At 27.1% G+C, this 19,692-nt stretch overlaps 3 protein-coding genes across 3 annotated transcripts; 1 reads left to right on the top strand and 2 right to left on the bottom strand.

Moving 5' to 3' along the window:
* Positions 1 to 1,481: 1,481 nt before the first annotated feature.
* On the bottom strand, positions 1,482 to 2,169 carry OCT59_014198 (uncharacterized protein). The gene is made up of 2 exons (XM_066142012.1): positions 1,794 to 2,169; positions 1,482 to 1,721 (listed from the first exon to the last, which is right to left on the bottom strand). The coding sequence occupies exons 1-2, from the start codon at positions 2,121 to 2,123 to the stop codon at positions 1,650 to 1,652; spliced, it is 402 nt and encodes a 133-aa protein (XP_066002081.1). The 5' UTR covers positions 2,124 to 2,169; the 3' UTR covers positions 1,482 to 1,649.
* Positions 2,170 to 4,882: 2,713 nt separating this feature from the next.
* Positions 4,883 to 6,109, top strand: OCT59_014197 (uncharacterized protein; the record flags this gene model as incomplete). Its single annotated transcript, XM_025330321.2, has 5 exons — positions 4,883 to 5,089; positions 5,152 to 5,221; positions 5,291 to 5,463; positions 5,535 to 5,868; positions 5,949 to 6,109. 5 exons carry the CDS (start codon positions 4,883 to 4,885, stop codon positions 6,107 to 6,109), a joined length of 945 nt encoding a protein of 314 aa, XP_025179646.1.
* A 4,077-nt stretch (positions 6,110 to 10,186) lies between these two features.
* OCT59_014196 (uncharacterized protein) lies at positions 10,187 to 11,353 on the bottom strand (the record flags this gene model as incomplete). Its single annotated transcript, XM_066142011.1, has 4 exons — positions 10,187 to 10,236; positions 10,462 to 10,999; positions 11,069 to 11,117; positions 11,214 to 11,353. 4 exons carry the CDS (start codon positions 11,351 to 11,353, stop codon positions 10,187 to 10,189), a joined length of 777 nt encoding a protein of 258 aa, XP_066002080.1.
* Between the last annotated feature and the right edge of the window lie 8,339 nt (positions 11,354 to 19,692).

The following is a 19,692-nucleotide window of genomic DNA, read 5'->3' as shown; positions in this document are numbered from 1 at the left end:
TAATAAATTTATATAATGATTTAACTTATTATTCTGTTTCATTCATAGAATTTGAAAGTATTTGATATGTTTATGAGTGATGAAATCATGGTCATATATAAAAAGTTCTCTATTGATGCAGTATATGGAAAGTTTGGATGGTGAGAGTTAGCTCAACAGGAGAAACGGACGTTGGAGTGATCTTGCACTCCAGAATATAGCTTATACATCATAGTTTATTTTAACTTCACATTAATACATTATATATGTATATATATATATTTTATTTAACATCAGAGGTAACTGCAGGGAAGTCTATTCAGCCAGGGAAGAGCTTCCCCATAGGAAATTAGCGCAACAGTAGCAGAGAGATGATGGACGAGGACATTATATGCCAAAAAGGAAACTATACGAAATGAAAGTGGAAGATATAGAAAATGAAAGAGTTCATCTCAGATTGATGTGACCCTAGTTTAGAATCATGTAATGCAATTTTTAAATTTCACCTTTCAATTGGATAGAGGCGCCCATCAACCTTAGATATCATAGTTTCAAATCTCTTCGTGACATTCTTGTTATATAGAAATTGCAAAGAGGTTTCTGTGTTCAAGTTGGAAACCAGTGAACAAAAATTCTCTTAAAAGTATAATAATTGAAAATGAATATCTAGATCTGATAATTTATCACGTTGGGACAATTAACTTTTTGTATTCATCAACACCTGATGATTGTAATGGTTTTTCATTTGATTGAAAAATTATAAGTACAATTTTGTAATACATTTTGTTATAAATGAATTTTATATGATTCAAAATTTGAAGGCTTTAACGTGAAAATCTATACATCACTACATACAAAAACAAAGTATTAACCAGAAATAATGATTTTTCCAAGAGAACAAAATGTCAACCAATTGATTATCATTAATAATAACAATTAAACGCTGAAACAGTTCTCAGAATTATAAAATTTCATCAATGAACTATCTTAAAAATGTCATTAATTTAATAGGTTTAGTTATAATTTTATGTTAAAAGTACAAATTTGCAACATAGATATCTGATTACTATTAGAGAATCATATTAATGAAAAAAAAAACAGCAGATTTTTGATAGTTTAGAATTTAGTTCTTTCTTAAATGAAATCAAATAAAATTTTCTATAATTATATATGGTATTTGAAACAATACAGGGATTATTAATCCAAGAATAATCTCCTTTTATAACAATCTTAAGTGGATCCTTCAGTATATAGTACAATGAAAAATAGATCTTAAAGAAAAACAGAAGACTAAGTAGCGACCTTTGGTAACAATATCGAGTACTCATCCTCTTGATTGAGGATTTCTTCGTCTCTCCAAACGATATTCTTGTAGTTATTTGTATAAATACTCAAATTGTTTTATGTGAAAGAATAGCAAACTTTCCCCATAGAGGAGGGATAAAGAATTTTTTAAAAACATTATAACAAAACATTTGGTTAATCTTAAAAGATAGCAATTCTGAAAATGGAAGAAATTGATCACTTTATCACCTTGTACACATTAATTTTAAATTAATGACTTTACCATATTTTTTACCTAATGTTATAGGAAGAGACGCAAAAATGATTTGAATATTGATAAAAGAATAAGATAATTTATTTACAAATATTAGATAGCCCATTATATACTAGAATTGTTTAATACAAAACATTTGAATGTAAACGGCGATAAAAACAAATAAACTTGAAAGTGAATTCATCTAAAAAAAAAAGAAATTAATGATAAAAAGAATAATTTGAACATAAGAATATTAAGGTTGAATAACTTTTACCAAATCAATGTATAAAAACTTTTCCCGATCACTTTTACAAAAATCGGTAAGGTCAAATAAATATTCTACGATAAATAAATAATCTTTATCGATTTCCAAATGACCGAATAAAGGGTGACTCCATTCTATGATATATGGTTTGTAATCAATTTTATGAAGTTTTAAATGACCGAGTAGACCGTAATTCACATTTGCGGAACATTTATGTTTGATGAATAATGTAATTAGTTTATTTTCAATTGGTTCATTATGTAAAAGAGCAAATTGATAGCCTATATTGAAGGTATATAACATTATTAAACATAATAAAATAAATTTAATTAAACGCATAACTGATAATAACAAACGAAGATAAAATGAGAATGAAGAATGTTTATGTTTATTAAATTATTTTTTGGGCTATTTATATATTTTACCGTAAAAGGCTGATTAAGGTACCGTACAATACTATAAAAGGTAATTTAAATTATTCTTTACTTTTTTAGTAAATTACGTATGGATCTGTAGAAATCTGAGGAATAAATATGGATAAATCTGAATATGATAAAATATTATATTCTTCTTGAATAAGAGACGTGATTTGCATATTGATTATATTGATTAAAAGACCATTTTCTAATTTATTACAAAAAAATTTAGATGACTCGTTAAATAAATAAATAAAAAAGAATATAAGTAATATATTAACTAGAAATATTTACATGTAAGATTACTTCTTTTATTTTCAATTAATAATGAAGATGATTAAAAATAAAAAAAAATGATATCTAAAAAAAATAAAAAAGATATTTTAAAAAAAAATGAACATAATAACTTCAAGATTGATACTTTACCGAAAGATTCAATTTCTATATAAATTTTGACAATTCTCCCTTCGATCGATTTTATGAAATTTGAAATGGCCAAATAAATCATGTTTCCATTCTACGTTATAACCTTGATCTAAGGCATATTTTGTTAATAAAGCAAAAATTATTAAAATTTTAAAAATCTCCATTATTAAGGAAAATAAAAAAAGGAAGTATATTTTAGTGTCATATTTAGGGCATATTTATAGAATAAAATCAACAATAAAAATATTATTTAGTTGATTCGTTTGAACAAGCGGGGTAATTGATTGCATAATGAGATCATTATATACATTGTAGACCATTGTTCATTAGTATGTATTAATATACATTTTAAATAGATCGACTAATGTGTTAATTCATTGTATGAAAATTATTTCCTTTCCCGGATGCTTGGTGATACAAGATGAGTCATTCAATGAAGGTTCTCGTGATACGCACATCATTTACTCATATATTCCCTGTATTTTGTGCATTTTAAAATGTATTATTTTGTATTTATCGTAGATGAATAAATGCTTACATAATAAATATGGGATAAAATAGTTTACGTTAATTCATATGTTCAATATTAAAAATCTTTACATTGTTTACCAAATTGGCAAAGTTGTGTAGTCATTATTATCTTATTTTATTGTTATATAGCACTGTACATTACTGTATTTACGTTTATGCAGCTACATGTGCTCCCATTATTATATTATATATATTAATAATGATATTTTACGTTAATAATATCAATTATGTGATATTATTATTTAATATATCGTTAAGTCATGTGGATTAATGTTATAATACACAATTAGACAGACGCCAATTAAATAATAATACATGGTTAACATCGTCATAATACACAATTCAACAGACGTCAACTAAATAATAATACGATTTTAGCCATCGTCAGCATTTAAAAAATTTTATAAATATGTTTTTCCTCGTAAAATTCCAAATATTTTATTTCTTAAGTAATGGATGTCTGTTTTACGGTCATCGTCATTGTATCGCTTTGCAGTATAACCTATATCGCAAAATATTCAATCGATAACAATTATAAAATTGAGGCAAAGATGCAGTATCTTGATTTATCTTTGTGTAGAAATCAATAAGAATTATTGCGGTAAGTTAATTTTTAATTATGCTATCTAACGCGAAGTCGAAGACATTACCTAAAAAAAAGAAACTATTTTTTTGCAATATCTTCTATATTCGAAATTTAAAACCAATTTTATGACATTTTTAGTCCACAAATTTGTCTATATTCTTTAATTACACATTATTATTATCTTTTATTATATTTTTAATTACAGTATATTTATTTAATTGTTTTTTTAAATTGTATTATTGTATTTTCAGAATTCAGAGTTTTAATCTACGATAAAACTATTGTAGTATTGTTATTACTTGTATTATTTATTTGTCAAAAATCATTAAACATTGTGATAATTATAATAATGAAAACTTAAGTATGGCTGACGTTTAGATTACAGATTATGTTTCTTTTTCATTTTTTTCTTTTTAAAGATGGATAAAAGTTTATCAAAAAAATCTATTATGTATATTACAAAGTTTAAATGTTATTTCACAATGGCCCAGTCAGCTCAGTCGTGAAACACTATTAAATTGTGTTCAAAACTTCGTATAACTGATTGACATTTGATCAAAAAATTAATCAGGAATCGAAACCGGAAAAAATTTACTTCTTTGAAAGTACATCATGAAAGCAAATTACCATATTACAGTAACACGTGTATCAATTGTAACCAATGTAACGCAAAGATGAAAAAAGTACAACTGCAAAAGCAATACGATTATGCAGCTTGGCTGAAATCCACTTAATGTATGTTACATGAAGAAAATTGTATAAATAGAAACGAACTGCTGATATTTTTGACCTTTTGCTCGCTTCTTTCATTATGAACTATTAAGTTAAAGTGAAGTTCCAAAACGACCTCTTTGCATAACTAATTCCCTAACGTTACGCTGGGAACTATAATTTATTTCACTTTTAACTCTGGATTTCATATAAAAAGCGTTAAGAAAATATTAATTTGTCATCAATATAATTTTGCGGAAGATTTTAACATTGGATACTGCGCCATAAAAATGGTTTTTTTTTTACTGCGCATAATTTTTTAATATAAATACGTTCCTCCATTTCCTTCCTTTTCGGAATCAAAAAAATTTTTTTAAACGTCCAATTTTGCATCACGTGCATCATACAAAAATGAATTTTATATTTATATGCATCAGTATCACTACGTCACGCCAATTCAGTTACATTTCGATGAGATATTATTGGATGACAGGAAAATCCACTATTATGGTCCTCAAGATCTTAAGATCCTTCCGGCGACTATCGACTCTGGAAGATCTGCTTCGGTTTATGCTGCAAAATGGAAGAATACATCAACGATATATGCAATTAAAAAATCTGTTGATAATAAAGAAGTGTGTTACTTATAACAATTCGTTATTAAAAATAAAATATTAAGAGTTCCTTTTCTTTCTAGATTTATTTAATGAATATGGCTAATTCGCATAAGAATATAATTCATTTTCACGGAATTACGAAATCAGACGGTAAATTAATAATTATGCATTATCTACTATGATAATTTTTTATATGTTGACATTTTTTAATATTCTTAGATGAAAAAAAATATTCGCTTGTTCTTGAATACGCGGACGGCGGAACACTTAGAGATTATTTAAGAAATAATACTATAACTTTTAAATGGAAGGACCAATTAAAGTTTGCTAAAGAGATTGCAAGTGCGATTTTATGGTTACATGATGATAGGGAAATCGTACACGGGGATCTTGTAAGTACAATAATGCTATTTTGTAATTCATTTAATTAAAATAATTCACTATATTGTGCAATTATTTTTAGCATCCCAATAATATCCTATTACATCAGAATACGATAAAAGTAGCGGATTTTGGCCATTCGTGTCTAAAAGGATCAGATAATAACGCTGGAACATATGGCGTAATACCTTATATAGACCCTAAATTTTTTGAGACTCATTCATACCGCAAAACCGAAAAATGTGATATATACAGCTTGGGAGTATTGTTCTGGGAGTTAACAAGTCGAAAATCACCTTTCGATTTTGAAAATAAAAAAGATGATGAACATCCTTCTATTATCTTAACGATTCTTAATCGTTTAAGAGAAGAACCTGTTAAGAACACGAATGCTATATTTGTTGAACTATATCAAAGTAAGTATGAAATAATTGTTGAGCAACGATTCCTTTAGAGCTAATATAAATTTTCTTGTTGTTGTAAACTAATTGAATAGAATGCTGGGAACACGAACCAGATAAACGACCAGATATTCACCAAGTAAATTCAGAACTTGATAGCATTGATTCTGAAAACATCGATGTATCTACTGTTTCTCCTAAAAAAAGCGAAGAAGAAAGTAAAGAAACGAAGTTTGTACACATTCGTGTCAAATAGATATAGATAAGATTTGCCAAAAGCATTGAATTATTTATATACCCTTTTTTAGATTTTCCGTTATTTTGCTGTTTTACTATTCTGATTGGGTACCTTTTTTTATCTTAAAATTTACAAAGAACATTTATTTCTTTTTAAAGTAAATAAAATGTTAGATTTTTATTATATACTATTTGTGCGACATTCAATAACTCATTTTAATTAAATATGGCGCGATTATTAATTTATTATACATAACTTTATTTGAATCCAAAAAAATGCATAATATTATTGCATTTTGTGGTAGCATAGTGGATCTCATGAAACTGAATAGATATTCAACGCACAACAATATATTTCATAGTCTAAAATATGATTCCGCATTTTTATCTATCAGATAATATACTGTTTTGTCAAAACGAAAAAATCTTTACTTCGGTGAAACATATGTTCCAAGTGTGAACACTATTAATGGTCAAGACAATCTTTATTACGTCATTTTCCCTTGTATATGTGTTTCTAGAAACCGAAAATCCTACCAAGCTTATTTCTTATCAAGGATATTTATTAAGAATATTCGATAACGGTCCTTTGTACTTTTGTTTCTTGTTTCAAGCAATAGCTCAAATTCATCCATAGTGATGTTATAATTATTATCTAACAACTCTTCTAATATTTTGATCATACCATCTCGTTCATCTAGTTCAAAGCCTTTGTTTTAAGAATTCGCTTCTCGAATAAAGCATTTTTTGCTTCATACCATTCACTCTTGCCTAACTCGAATAATAAATAATTTTATGTAATCTCCAATACTTTCACTGTTTAACGTGTCTTTTAACTAGTTTCAGTGTCACTTACATACCGTATAATGCATACGTTATGTCGATCAAATCTATTCTATTACGATTTGTTTAATCAAATTATCCATTCTAATGATCGACCATTTGTTTAATCGGTTTCCATTCTAATATTCTTTAAAAATTAAATTACCCTATTCGTTTAAATTACTTTTCATCTGGATATAAAAGGATCTGATTGGTGCTCTATAATTTCCATTTGTTTAATCAAAATTATTCATTTCATTTTGATGATCATCCATTTGTTTAATCTAATGAATAACTGATTACTCTATTCGTTTAAAAGGATCTGATTGGTACATGGTGATACTGCGCAGATTTCCCTGTAGAACTATATTAAGGATAAGTTTATCAATTTTTTTTTTACGGTTTCAACTTTTTTTTATTTTTTTGATAATGGAAAACAGATATATTTTGATTTTACTTATAATTATAGTTTTTATTATGTGGCTTGATGCATCATCAAAACATGCACTTGATAATTGTACTTTATATACCGCCATATTCATATTTCGGTTTTCAATTGTTTGGAACTTCAAATTAGGGAAAATTTTTTAAATGCGTAAAAAAATAAAATAAAGAATCTAATATTTAATGCCGTCTTCCGTTAAAGATTCGCAAATCAAGAGCCTGGACCTAAAAAGAAAGAAAGGTTAGAACAAATGAAAAAGAACAAACAAAAAAGAGAAATAAGAACAATATGTGCCATCTTCCGTTAAAGATTCACAAATCAAGAGCTGGGACCTAAAAAGAAAGAAAGGTTAGAACAAATGAAAAAGAACAAACAAAAAAGAGAAATAAGAACAATATGTGCCATCTTCCATTAAAGATTCGCAAATCAAGAGCTGAGACCTAAAAAGAAAGAAAGGTTAGAACAAATGAAAAAGAACAAACGAAAAAGAGAAATAAGAACAATATGTGCCGTCTTCCGTTAAAGATTTGCAAATCAAGAGCTGGGACCTAAAAAGAAAGAAAGGTTAAAACAAATAAAAAAGAACAAACGAAAAAGAGAAATAAGAACAATATGTGTAAAGCTCCGCATGAGCCAGCTTGAGCTGAGCCACAGTCTGGCTTGGCTCAGCTCAAAAAAAAAATTCTGGCCTGAGCCAGAATAAGCTGAGCCATAAAAATTTCGGCTCAAGCTAAAGTGAGCTGAGCCGAGCCATAAAAATAATGGCTCAAGCAAAGCCAGGCTCGAGCTTTATCTTCAGAAAAATGTTTTGCAACATTTTTTATTAAAGCATTGAAATAAACGTTGTGAAACGTTTTTTCTAAAATAATATTGTGAAAAAAACGTTTTTACAACATTTTTTTTAATTCTTTAATAAAAAACGTTTCGCAACATTTATTTCTAAAATAATATTGTAAAAAAAACGTTTTTGCACCGTTTTTTATTAAAGAACTTAAAAAAACGGTGTGAAACATTTTTTTCTAATATAATATTGTGAAAAAAATGTTTTTGCAACGTTTTTTTATTAAAGAACTTAAAAAAATGTTGCGAAATGTTTTTTTCTAAAATAATATTGTGAAAAAAACGTTTTTGCAACGTTTTTTACTAAAGAATTAAAAAAACATTGTGAAATGTTTTTTTCTAATATAATATTGTGAAAAAATCGTTTTTGCAACATTTTTTTATTAAAGAATTAAAAAAAACGTTGTGAAACATTTTTTTCTAATATAGGGGGTCTTCACAAAACCCGTGATTGAGATTGGGATTGAGATTGGGATTGAGATCTTGAAATTGAGATTAACGTTTCAATCTTGATTCACAAATTTTTGTGTTACATTAGATTAATGATTTACCGTTATGCTTTAAAAATTTTTTTTTTGTACTTTCTTTTAAAATTTTACATAAATTTTTATAATTACATATTATTTTCTCAGTAATGAACAGGGAATTCCAAATTTCAATTTGTATATTAATAATCATTATACTTATTAAATATAATGAATTTGAAGAAAATTTAATTGCTACTTATCAAACTGAACAAGAAGAAGAGGAAGAAAATTTTAACATTTTACCTTTAAACTTGCTATATTTACAACTTAATAAAATAGAAATTAATGAGTGCATCAATTTAAGAAGATTAAATAGATCAATATCTCAGTATTGGTTTAATGAAATATGTTTAAATATGCAAGATTTTGAATTTAAAAGACATTTTAGGTTAACCAGGTCTACATTTGAATGGTTATGCTGTGAAATAATACCACATTTAAGAAGAGAAATTACAGGACCTGGTATAGTTGGACTTGCATGGGAACAAAAGGTTGGTGCATCATTATGGTTTCTTGCTACTGGAGAATGTTTTAGGTCTATAGGTAATAGGTTTGGAATGGGAGAATCAACTTTTAGTTATGCATTAAGAGATTTTATTAATGTAATAGTTACAAAATTTCTAGCGGAAAAAATTGTTTTTCCAAATACAGAATCAGAAATTAATGAAATTACAAATGGATTCAAAGGTACTGGAAGAATTCTTAATGTTATTGGAGCTATTGATGGTAGTCATATACCAATTAAAGCACCTCATCTATTTCCTGTAGATTATTTTAATAGAAAAGGATTTTATTCAATTGTTTTACAAGCAGTAGTTGACCATAAAAAAAGTTTTTTAGATATATGTGTTGGTTGGCCAGGTTCTACACATGATAGTAGAATTTTAGTAAATTCTAATCTATATAATAAGTTTAATAATTTAGTAACAACTTTTAATAATAAATACATATTAGGTGATGGAGGATATCTGAATCTTATATATTAGTTGGTTAATAGTTCCTTATAAAGATATAGGTAGAGGATTAATTCAAAAACAAACATATTTCAATCATAAACATTCACAAACAAGAATCAAAGTAGAACAAGCTTTTGGTTTATTAAAGGGTAAATGGAGATGTCTTCTTCATAGTTTAGAAGTTTTATTTGAAATAATACCACATATCATAACTACTTGTTGTATACTCCATAATATTTGTGAAGAAAGACACGATTTTTTACCACCAGAAGAACAATATCTGAATATCATGATACAGGAACTGATGTAAATAGTGAAACAAATGTTAATGAAACATCAGAAGGTAATGCTATAATAAGAAATGCAATATGTGATTTATTATGGAATAATCATCAGAGGAGATATTTAAATACAAATGATAATTAAGTAATAAATCAATGAATTAAAAAAATTGTTACAAACATATATTTTCCAATTTATTTCATAAAACATTTAAAAGAATTACATTATTTATTATTCAAGTACATGAAATTTGAAGAAAATTGAGGTAAATCATCTATAAATTGAATTAAAATTAAATTAATTAAATTAAAATTAGAATTGAATTTAATATAAAAAATCAGATTTTGATCGTAATATAAAAATTTGAATTTGTACATGACACAAAAATCAAAATTTAAATGTGACACAAAAATCAAAATTTGAACACAACACAAACATTTGAATTTGAACGTGACATATAAATAAACTTAATATTACCATTGGAATTAATAATAAATACCTTGTAAATTTTTTTCTGATTGATTATTTGAATTTCCTTGAGAAGAACTCAAACATTTTGTAATATTATTTAATAAACCAAATAACATCATATCTGATTGATGTTTCATTATAAGCAATTCTGACCTTTTCCTTTGATCTCTTTTTTCTTTTTCTTCTCTTCTTTTGTCAAATTCTATTTGCCTAATTTCTTGTTGCTCCATCCACTTTTGAATAGTATTTTCCAAAATAACTCCATGATTTTTGGATTTTTTTCTGCTTTGATTATCTACATTAACATCAACTTCTTTATTTTCACGTTTATTTGTATATTTTCTACCAATTTTAGGGAATTTATATGTAATTTCTGTCTTGTTATTATCTTCAAAATCTTCTTGTGCAAGATCAAAATTTTCTATTCTTGGTAAGGGTACAGAAGAATCAATACAAGATTTTGGATTTAATGTAGGCCTATCCTTATTCAAAATTGCCTCAATTTCTTCTTTATATTGAATAACAATGGGAGGTCTACCACTTTTTTTTGAAGCTGCAAGTTGCGACTTAAATAAAAAAAAATTTATTAATAAATTTAAATAATAAGTAAAGAAAATTTAATTTTAAATAAAAACCTTATAATTATCTACTAAATTCTTCCACTTGTTAGCAATTTGAACAACACTATAAGATTGTTCAAATTCAAAAGTCAAAAAAAAAGCTTCGGCATCTTTCCACTATTGAACACTCTCTGAATTAGATGTAGCACCATGTTTATACTTTAAATCTTCAAGCTTTTCTTTATGTTCAAGAAGAAAAGATAATAAAGCTTTAATAGCTAGTTCAGTCCATCTGATTCTTGAAGCTTTAATAGGTTTCTCAGTATTTTTATCTTTTTTATTTTCGTGAGTAGATTCCATTTTTTTTTATTAAAAAGATCACCAACTTTTAGTGTTTAAAAGAAAATAGTTTAAGGAAAATGACAAAAAAAAGTTCGCATTTTGCGATAGTTTTGCATTTAAAAAGTATTTAAATAAAAAATATGCATACATTTTTTAAATTGAAAAAAAAAATTCAAGAAAATTTGCCAGGTTAACGAAGTTAATGCTAATCTTATTCTAATCTTACTTGATGAGTAAGATTGAAATTTCATATAAAATTTCAATCACGATCAGCTTGAGATTAAGCTTAATCTCAATCACGTTTTTTGTGAAATCAGATTAACCTCTAATCTCAATCATAATCTCAATCACGAATTTTGTGAAGATCCCCATAATATAGTGAAAAAATTGTTTTTACAACATTTTTTTTATTAAAGAATTAAAAAAAAATGTTGCGAAACATTTTTTTCTAATATAATATAGTGAAAAAATCATTTTCGCAACATTTTTTTATTAAAGAATTAAAAAAAATGTTGCAGCTTTTGAGCTAAGCCTATTACTGGCTTGAGCTTTTTGAGCTGAGCCTATTACCAGCTCGAGCTCATTTCAAGCTGGCTTGCGAGCCACTGAGCCAATTTAATTGTGTTTCAGCTCAGCTCAAATTGAAAAGTTCAAGCCAGCTCATGAGCCAGCTTGGCTCATGCGGAGCTTTAAATATGTGCCAACTTCCGCTAAAGATTTGCAAATCAAGAGCCAGGACCTAAAAAGAAAGAAAGGTTAAAACAAATGAAAAAGAACAAACGAAAAGAGAAATAAGAACAATATGTGCCGTCTTCCGTTAAAGATTTGCAAATCAAGAGCTCTAAAAAAAAAAAAAGTTACTAGAACAAATGAAAAAGAACAAACGAAAAAGAGAATAAATAAGAACAATATGTGTTATCTTCTGTTAAAGATTCGCAAATCAAGAGCTCGACCTAAAATAAAAGAAAGGTTAGAAAAAAAGAAAAAAAAGAATGAAAAAGTGAAACAAAAACGAAAAAGAAAAAAACAACTCACATGTGTGTGCCATTTTTCATTAAAGATTTGCAAATCAAGAGCCTGGACCTAAAAAGAAAAAAAGGGTAGAACAAACAAAAAAGAAGAATGAAAAAGAAAAACAGGAACGAAAAGAAAAAAACAACTCATATATGTATGCCATTTTCCGTTAAAGATGCAAATCAAGAGCCTGGACATAAAAAGAAAAAAGGTTAGAACAAACAAAAAAGAACAAAAAAGAGAAACAAGAATGAAAAGAAAAAATGACTCACCTGTATGTGCTATTTTCTATTAAAGATTCACAAATCAAGAGCCAGAACTCAAGAAGAAAGAAGGGTTAGAATGAACGAAAAAAAAGACAAAGGAAAAAAAAGAAAAGAACGCACCTTGGAAGAGCTGAAATGCTAAAGAGCCAGGTCCTAAAAGGAAAAGAAGCCTTCCATTAAAGATCCAAGCCAAAACTTAAGAAGAAAATGGAGTTAAAATGAATGAAAAGGGGAAGGAAAAAGAAAAAAAATGCACCTTATAACTAGAGAGCTGAAATAATTAATAAGGAAAATAGTTCAGAAGTCTCCAGAGTCCAGAGAATGCTCCTATAAAAAAAAAGACAATAAAGAATATTAGAAAACATTTTTAAATGAAATTAACAAAAAAAATAAAAAAAATCCTTACAGTGCGGTACCTCTATAATCAACCCAATTTTATAGTCATAATTTGACATTTTCAAAAAGATGTCACATTAGCAAAAAATAATATTTTAAAATTCTAACCGATAATTTTAATAAAGCATATCAAGAGCTTTTAAACTTATTGGGTTAGATTAAAAAATAATAAATTTTGCTAGTGTTACATAAGTTTGAAGTTCAGGTAATTTATTATGATGGGAAAAATTTGAGAATAAGTGATTTTTGTGTAACATAAAAAAAATAATCATTTGATAGTGCTTATTCAAATAAATCATTTTAGCTTATAAACTTACTCATGCTTTATTAAAAAAATTTTGAAAAAAAATCAAAAAAAGTTTTGGTAGTTTTTATTTATTACAAATTATATTATGCTTATTTCTCAAAAAGGAATTACAGGAAAACTTGCTAAAAAAATATAAATCCCATAGAAAAGTTCCTGATGATATACTTAATCAAATTACTTTTAAATAATTATAATGAATAATAAATTATATATAAAAAATTATGCATAATTCTAATTAACATTAAGTATTACATTAGCCAATCAAATTTATTTTAAGTCATGTGATTTTGTATTATGTCAGCAAAAAAAATTGAGAAAATTTTTTTACTTGCTTAATGTATTTATCTTTTTAAAAGCTATCTAATTTTAAAATTTTAAAAAATTCTGACCATTAGATCACAAGATATAAGGGGTACCTATTATAGAGGTAATGCACTGTACCTTTTCATTTTTAAGGGTCCAATTTTGTCTTTAAGGGCATTCTTACAAAAATACTGTGTCACTTAGGATTTTTAAGATGTTGTCTATATATGAAGCCAAAATTAGGTTAATATTGATTTTCAAGATGATCAAAATGGATAAAATTAATTTGATCTTAACTCTCAAAAGTCAAAATAGTTGAATTAAGCCAAATTAAAATGTTAAATGACTATCTTCAATTATCATAAAAATAACAAAAGTGTTTTGAGAATATTTCAGCTTCTAATCATCCAATTTTAATGATCTACAGCTCATTTGAAAGATCTATTTAAGACGATTCATTCAAATGATAATAAGATCATATAGATAGCATTAATATTGACAGTGCTATCATTGTTTAAAGATATAGATGTTTTGCTTATTATTACAGGATCTGCTGATTGCATTTCAATGATTTTTATATGATAAGATTCATCTCATCAAGAGGATTCGGTTCACATTACTGACAATCATTTTACCAACAATCGTTTTACCAACACTCACCGACACTGACAAAATAATCATAATTTTGTATGCAATAAAATAAAGTAATATTGAAATAATTAATTATTTATTTTGCTACTGTTTATTATTAATTGAAAAATTTTCTTTTTTAAAAAAAATTTTAAAAGCTTGCTATTAACATATATTAAACACTTTTCTTACTTGTATCTTGTGAAGCTATTAGGGTTAGGGTTAGGGTTAGGGTTCAGGTATTTTATACAATTCATAGTATGATATTTATTTCTAAATTTCTTTCGTGTTATATTTTCTAACTTCAGAGCGTAATTTCGCCACTTTAGTCAAATGAAATCAACTTGTTTTATTAAGTGAAAATTGTTCAGCGATGTCAAAACTATTTATATCTTGAATATCATAAGCGTAGGTATAATACTATTTGTGTTTTTTATAATAACAATAATTTTTGAATTTTTCATTTTTCCGTTTGTTAACTTCAGAGCGTAATTTTACTACTTTAGTCAAATGAAATCGACTTTCTTTATTAAGTGAAAGTTGTTCAGCGATGTCGAAACTACTAATATCTTAAATTTCATGAGTGTAGGTGTAATACTTGTGGAGATATTCGCGTTTACATAATGGCAATAATTTTTGAATTTTGAATTTTTTGTTTATTGGATTCAGAGCATAATTTCACTATTTTATTATATATAAATATCATTAGCATTTCACATTTTGTTATATTAAACATATATATAATGATAATTTTAAACATTCAAATATATAAAATAAGAGTAAACATATTAATGACGTAATTTTTTGTAATTTGGTTAGTGAATTTTTTTTTAAAGTTTTTATTTTATATATTATGGTAAATTCTTTTATATTAAATATGTATTTTAACTGAAGTGGATAGTGAAATAGTAATAAATACTGTGGTAAAATGAGTGTCAGTAAAATGTACATGTCGGTAAAGTGTATCGCGTTGGCCCTATAAAAAATTTTTATCCGAATATTTCCATTATTTCTCCGTGTCTTCCGTAAAAATTCCGTGAAAATGATACATTCACGGATATCCGTGTTAGCGAGATGAAAATTTCCATGATTTAAGGCTATAATTTCCATGAAAATGATACATTCACGGAAAAAACATGGAAAGATAATACACGGATCAGATTTTTTACAGGGTGGGTATTAGGATATATAATTTTGATTTGGAAGTGGTAAATTGTAAACCCATTATTTTTGATAGCCTGCGCTCCCTTAAGAGTAAATGAAAAGAATTTCCTTTCCCGACGTAAAATTGGGACTAAATTTTTATTTGTATGTAAATATGAAGCCAATAACACCTACTTTAAAAACTATTGTACTAATAAAAGAATCCATGCCGTGATAATATTTTTTATCAGGCAATTTCACCTTCAAATCTTTTCTGACTGCACGTTACTTTATCAACATAACTAAGAAAACAATTTAAATATGGAGTTTTGTAAACTTAAAACATATAATTTCCTTCTCACTTACCAAGTGCAGATTTAGATTATGTGCTAAAAGTAAATGTTACAACGCGAAATTTAACTATACTGAAGATTCAAGCTCACCGTTTGGGCGTTTAATATAGAAAAAATCAGGATCCTGTCAAACACGCACGTGTGGACAGTGTGGTACAACAAAAGGATTCACAAGATGCATAAATTTCACTCCTTAATATGTGCTTTAGCATTGCATATGATTAATTCAACCATCAAAATTATCTTTATTAATTTAGTACACAATAACATAGCAATCTATCGTGACTATAAAGTTGAAACGCAATATCAACAATTAATTGTTTAAATTTGATTCAATATAATAAAGAAAGAGGATATATTTATTTATCTTGCAAGTTAATAGAAATATGCCACGAAATCAATTTATCCTGAGTTAACGGGACTAAAGAAATAATATCTGTGAGTTAACAGATTAACATGTTAAGTTTAAATGTCAGAAATAATACAGACGAAATCAAAATGGCAAACTTTATCTAAAATTCTTTGTAACAGATCCAAAGAAACTTGCCCTATAAAAAATTTTATCCGTTATTTCTGTAAAAACTCCGTGAAAATGAGCCTTTCACGGATCCATTCACGGAAAATGCAAATAAATTCCGTGATATAAAGTTATTAATTCCGGAAATATGAGCCTTTTACGGAAAAAAGATGGAATAAAAAAACGGATTGACTTTTTTTACAGGGTTGAACTTGAAGTATCTTTCATCTAAAGGACATACTCTTAGAGTCCATATCTATTTGATTAATCGGTTTTTCTTTAAACATTTGGCTGTTCCAATGGGCAATTGTATATAGGTTCGAATATATGAAATTTATTCGTTTGAACAAGCGGGGTAATAATTAATAATTGATTGCACAATGAGATCATATATACATTGTTGACCATTGTGACAAAATAGTTTTCGCACTATTAGTACATTTTAAATAGATCCACAAATGAGTTAATTCATTGTATGAAAATTATATCCTTTCCCGGATGCTTGGTGAGTCATTCCTTAATAAAATGTCTCGTGATATATATTTATGCAGCCACCGTTTAAAATTAATTTGCTCCAAAGATCATACTTCATAACTAAATTATTATATTATATATTTTCAATTATGTGATATTATAATTTAATTATTATTTAATATATCGTTATGTTATAATACAAAATTAGACAATTAAGTAATAATACATGGTTAACATAATAATTCGTCATAATACACAATTCGACAGACGCCGACTAAATAATAATACGATTTTAGCCATCGTCAGCATTTAAAAAATCTATAAATATCGCGTTTTCCTCGTAAAATTCCCAAATATTTTATTTCTTAAATAATGGATGTCTGTTTTACGGTCATCGTCATTGTATCGCTTTGCAGTATAACCTATATTGCGAAATATTCAATCGATAACGATTATAAAATCGAGGCAAAGATTATGCAATATTTTGATTTATCTTTGTGTAGAAATCAATAAGAATTATTGCAGTAATTTTTAATTACGATATCTGACGCGAAATCGAAGACAAAACCTAAAAAAAAAAGAAACGAAAAAAAATCAAAAAAAAAATTTCGAGGCCTTTGAAACTTACCGATCCAAAGTGCAATATCTTCTATTTTCGAAATTTAAAACCAATTTTATGACATTTTTAGTCCACAAATTTGTCTATATTCTTTAATTGTATTATTATTATTCTTTATTATATTTTTAATTACAGTATATTATTTAATTGTTTTTTTAAATTGTATTATTGTATTTTCAGAATTCAGATTATTTTTCCTATTTTTTTTGTTTTAATTTACCATAAAACTATGTAGTATTGTTGTTTCTTGTATTATTTATTTGTTAAACAAAAAAATATTTACGCATTAATATAGACTATTTAATTGAATTAAATAAAAATCATTAAATATTATAATAATTATAATAATGAAAAACTTAGCACGTTTAGATACAGATTATGTTTCTTTTTCCATTTCTTCTTTTTTAAAGATGGGTAAAAGTTTTATCAATTAGAATAAAAATCTATTATTAGCTAAAAAGGTATAATTAAAATCACAGCGCAACAGGAATCGAAACCGGAGAAAATTTTACTTCTGACTCCCAAAAAAAAACTTTCCCAATTTACCTATTCGTGTTACCCTTTTAATCACAAAACCATGTCTGTCACATGCCAGCTGAAGTATTTAGAGGATGAAGTTCCAAGAACTTAAACAAACTTAACAATTAAAAAGAGAGCTGAAAAATATTGATAACCATATAGATACTATAGATACTATCATCAAGAGTCAATATATTGATGACTCAATATTTCCTCCTTGATCTTATTGCGGCAGACTTCGGAGTACCAGGCGGTTCAACCAAAATAATCGAAAAGTATTTAGTCAAGTAACAAGCTTCACTTTTACACGCGATCTATATCTACACCATATTTAATTTTATGCTTTTTTTTCTGTTGTTATCAAAGATACATTCGCGTTATTGTAGATCCTGTTACCACCTAATAACGCGAATTTTTGATAACCATTTTTCATCCTCCCTCATTTTGTTTCAGCTTTCTTGGAGAATCTCACAAATCTCTTTGGTCTAATGGTATGTTTGTTAATACAAAGCATTATCTAATTTCAGTACACCATATTTACGGGATTTTTTCTAAACCGTGTCAGGTAGCTTTATCAGCATGACTTACTACTTTGTTAATGAACTTATGAATGCTATGAATTCTATATGTAAACTTTGGAAGTTATTGAAAAAAAATTCATAGTTATGAACAAAGCCTCTGAAGTATTGATTTAACTTGAGAGGAATACTATACCTATCCCTATTCAAGATTATACATCCAGATGTTAAGTTTTGACACTTAATCTCTTCTTCAGATTCCATAAACGCGCAAGAGCTTGTCAGAATGTTTCGTTTGAAAGAGTCGATCAGGAATACTTCGTCAGTAAGACCAGTATTTTATCTTGTGAATTTTTAACCATAAATCGGTCGGTGTCAACAAACGCAGCAGACTTGATTCAATAAACTGGTGAAAGCCTCTCGAAATGGAAAAAGAATAAGAATCTTGTTGTGAAGGATCACACAATAAGACATACCTCGAAAGTCAGATCTCAGCGTATTTAATGAGGAGGATATCAGATATGCCTACATTCCCACGTTAGTACAAACGTTTCTTGAAGTAAAAAAAAAGAAAGGTTTGCTGATGAAGACGAGTTCATTTATTAGATTACATTATCATCCTTATTCAACACTAACAATTACGTGAACTCTTTGCATTATTGGGTTTTATTTTTATGTAATGACTTTCGATAAGAGTCTGTGACCATCTTCAAGATTGGTTTTGCGTCTTTTTTCAATGAAAGCACAAAGATGTACCATCAACTTTCATACATCGACTCAAAATTTATAAGAAATCATCTAAAGAAGTATTTAGATACAGGTTCATCTTTAACAGTACATATGATTGACATGGATGGTACTTGAAGTGAACATCACCTGGAAGTGTCATGCTTTACAGTTCCTTAACCTAAGAAGTATTTATGATATGAAAGTCTTCCATCGAGATGTACATCAAAACATATTATTGGGTGCTAGTGAAAATGTTATACTTACTGACTCCCAGTCAGTAAAACGAACAAGTGTCCTACGAAGAACAATTTCATTTGCTTAACAATGGCCTTAGTGACTCAAATCTTGAAAATCATGTGATGAAAGTGAGAGATTATTCAGCACTATATGATAGAAAACCATGAATACGCCAGATATTTTAAATAACAATATGAGACTTTTACCACCCTGAAGCATCTGATGACTTGCACCCTTCATACGTACACTGTTCATTCTGCATAATCCAATAGAGCTGCCGACTAGAGTGATAAAGTGGATGGTATGGATAGAGTTGGTAAATAATGAAAATT

The sequence above is a fragment of the Rhizophagus irregularis genome, chromosome 21 (genome assembly GCF_026210795.1).
Source record: "Rhizophagus irregularis chromosome 21, complete sequence".
NCBI classification, from domain to species: Eukaryota; Fungi; Glomeromycota; class Glomeromycetes; order Glomerales; family Glomeraceae; genus Rhizophagus; species Rhizophagus irregularis.
This window is presented reverse-complemented; position numbering and strand designations above follow the sequence as displayed.